The sequence below is a fragment of the Poecilia latipinna genome, unplaced genomic scaffold, assembly GCF_001443285.1.
Source record: "Poecilia latipinna isolate Pla-1442-1.1 unplaced genomic scaffold, P_latipinna-1.0 Scaffold2716, whole genome shotgun sequence".
NCBI lineage: Eukaryota > Metazoa > Chordata > Actinopteri > Cyprinodontiformes > Poeciliidae > Poecilia > Poecilia latipinna.
This window is the reverse complement of record NW_015115332.1, coordinates 9801-12926: the sequence shown is the minus strand read 5'-3', so window position 1 is coordinate 12926 and position 3126 is coordinate 9801. Positions and strand designations below refer to the sequence as shown.

Below are 3126 nucleotides of genomic sequence, written 5' to 3'. Positions count from 1 at the left end.
TGGTCTTGTCTTGGTCTCGGGTTAGGTGGTCTTGAACACAACACTGTGTAATAGGCTATGTTGTGGTAGCAGAGAGCAATGGGGAGTGTGTGAGCAGTGTGTATACAAGCCTGATTGTCAGCACCAAGACCCTCCAAGGCTCTGGTTGTTTCTGACCAAGTATTGTGTTTCTGCAGTTAGTACTGGGAGTACTGGGAGAAGGCAGAAGAGCTCGATTTTTTTCACAGATTTTATGTCTTATGCTGTCATGACATAATGATAATTTTAACAACTATGTAAAAACCCCATCTATTTTTAAAAATAAAAGTTACATATTGAAGCTTCTGGGGAGTCCATCCAAAATAATAGTATTTAGACCTCTGCACTGAACCCCATTGAAAACGTCAATGTTATCCCACCAAATATTGATTTGTGAACTCTTCCTGAGTTAAAACATTAGCATTGTTGTTTCTAAATGAATATAAACTTGTGTTTTGTTTTGTTTTTTTGCATTATCTGAGGTCCAAAAGCACTGCATCTTTTTTGCCGTTTTGATCATTTCACATTTTCTGCAATAAATACTACATTTTTGCTATTTCAAAGACTTATTGTCAGTAGTTCATAGAATAAAAGAACAATGTTCATTTTATTCAAACATATACTAATAAAAAGTAAAATCAGAGAAACTAATTATTTAAATGGTCTCTTAATTTTTTCCTGAGCTGTTTAACATAACATGTATTGTGATAAGGCAACTTAAATGGTTTAAAGCAGTGTTTTTCCTAAAATGAATTGAGAAACTAAAAGTAGTGGCAACTAGAGCATTATTTAATTTGGAGCAATAAAATTGAGTAACTTGAGCTGAATTGGGTCTTCTTTAAATAGATTTTACAATATTTGACTATTCAGGCTCTAAATAGATGACTACAATTAACACATTTTAAATCAGTTACAAGAAATGGTCATAGGATACTTACTAGTTTAAGTTCAGTTTATTGAATGAAACTTTTTGTATCCATGTTGGCCTGACAGAAAATATTTGACTTAAATAGAATATTCTTTCTGAACTGAATTGTTTAGGTTAATAAACTTAAAGAGTTTAAGACAATCAGTTTCCTCAAATTGAGTTTGACTAACTTAGGTTTTACAGTGCTCCTCAACTCCACAATGACTCAATAGGCTGGTCTCCAGAGGAACATGAGAAACACCAGAACCAACAATGAAATATATGTAGCCTGTGTGGAATGAATGTACATGCATTTCATTTTCATCCACTTCATTTAAAAGTTTTTTTAAGTTTTTTTTTTTTTTTTTTTTGCCTTATTGTACAGGTTATGGCATGATGACAGACGGCACCACAACGTTCATCAACGCCTCAGCTTGCACGGTGAACTTCCTGCCCATGAACCCACCTATCGTCTTTGACCTTCCTAACCCCAGGACCACATGACTGCAGACAGCTGGAGCCCAGACCCTACACGTCCACCAGGAGAAAGGAGCCCAAAGAGGAAGTTGAGTGTGAAGGGCTGGACAAATGGCGGTGTGTAAATATAATCCTGGTGTGTGTTTCACAGAGTGCCATAGTGGCAGACTGATGCTTCCTCAGGCTTTCACCAGTATTCCATGTGCCATAACTACTTCTTCATATTAACACTGGGCTTGAAAAGCAGATGCATGGACTCATGGAGAGAAATATTAATATGCAGACAATTTGTAACATTTCTGTGTCCTTGCTGCACTGACAATCTGATGCTGCTGTTGGAGACAAAAGAGACTTCATTGTCAGTTCATTAAAATTAACAGTGAAAACAGTCCAACTCCTCATGTACACCAGAGCCTTGGCTGAGCAGCGATGGAATGTTTGCCAAGAGGATTTCACACCACTCTTCCTACTTTTCAAGTTTAATTTCCCATGTCCTTCCCAGTCCCCTACACACACACACCATCCTGTCTCCCCTTTTATGCCTCCGCTTCCTCTCGTCTCCTTTGGGCCAAAGCATGCTGGAATGTGTTTTCTGTGTTTTTTCTTTTTTTCCATTGGCATGTTTGCACATGCAAGACATCAAAGGAAGTGTACAAGGGCAGCGAGAGGTCTCTGCCACAGGCTGACAGTATGTTGGGCTGTCAGATGTGTTGACACTACTCTCTGGGGCTCATTACAGCCTCAGGTGATTCTCTTAACCAGCTGAAAGACAGAAACAGAGTGTATGCCCCTCCCTCCCCCTCTGTACCACAGCTCCCAATCCTCTCCACCACTCCAGCTGTGACTAGCTCAGAATGTAGCTGGTGCTGTCTGAAAGCTGAAAGGGACCACCATTAAACCTGAAGGTGCTACACGCTAACACTGCTGTCCATTCAAGACAAGCAACGCTGGAACACCGGAAACAGTGGCTGGTGTTTCAGACTCCTCAGTTACTGTGTTTGTAGGAGGACTGGACAACCTAGTTTTTTCAGTCAGGACAGCAGAGCTGTAACAATACACTGTAACTGATATTTGTAAAGTTCCTCCCTCAGAATAAAGAAGACCTTGAAGCTCTTAAATGCTGTTGCTATGCTATGCTTTTTCATTGAAAAAAAAAAAGTAAATAATTGTGGTTGTTACATTTCATTTGGTCCATCTCTTAGTAATGTAAATGCTTGCTGTGGTATTTATTCTTTTTGTTTAGCTGTATGTATTGAACTCTTTACGTCTTTTGTATTGAAAAACAAAAAAAGTAGATAAAAATTTGTAAAATTGTTTGGATTTTTTCAAGGTTCTATCTTGTTTAAATATGCTGAACATAAGACCAGGTCATTCTACGATCTGTCTGCACACCAACAAAGTGTGTGAGCATTCCTAAGTTTATTCCTCTTCATCCTCTCCTGTTTCATCTTAAGTCTATTGCACTACTACGACATCTTAAGGAAAGATGGAGAATGTGTTTTATTTTTTTGAAGTTATGAATATTGAGTATTTTACCAGCAGCATATAACTGCTTTACTCTACTGTGCTTGACAAAGTGTCATTGTGCTTTCAATTTTAAGGGCCCTTTAAATCAGAATAAAAATTTCAGAAATCAGAAGTCTAAGATTGGTTCTAAGTTCACATCCAATATCTGCCACCAGTGGCGCAACTGCACATTATTCAGGTGGATGCGAAAACATAAA

The 3126-nt window shown here is 38.2% G+C and overlaps 1 protein-coding gene across 1 annotated transcript in view; it reads left to right on the top strand.

The window, feature by feature from the left end:
- LOC106938875 (metallophosphoesterase domain-containing protein 1-like) overlaps nt 1–3038 on the top strand; it is a 36989-nt gene extending 33951 nt beyond the window's left edge. Inside the window, exon 3 of the mRNA XM_015021065.1 lies at nt 1311–3038. Within this exon, the coding sequence (XP_014876551.1) occupies nt 1311–1429 (119 nt within the window). The 3' untranslated portion in view covers nt 1430–3038. The remainder of the gene's footprint in view (nt 1–1310) is intronic.
- The last annotated feature ends 88 nt before the right edge of the window (nt 3039–3126 follow it).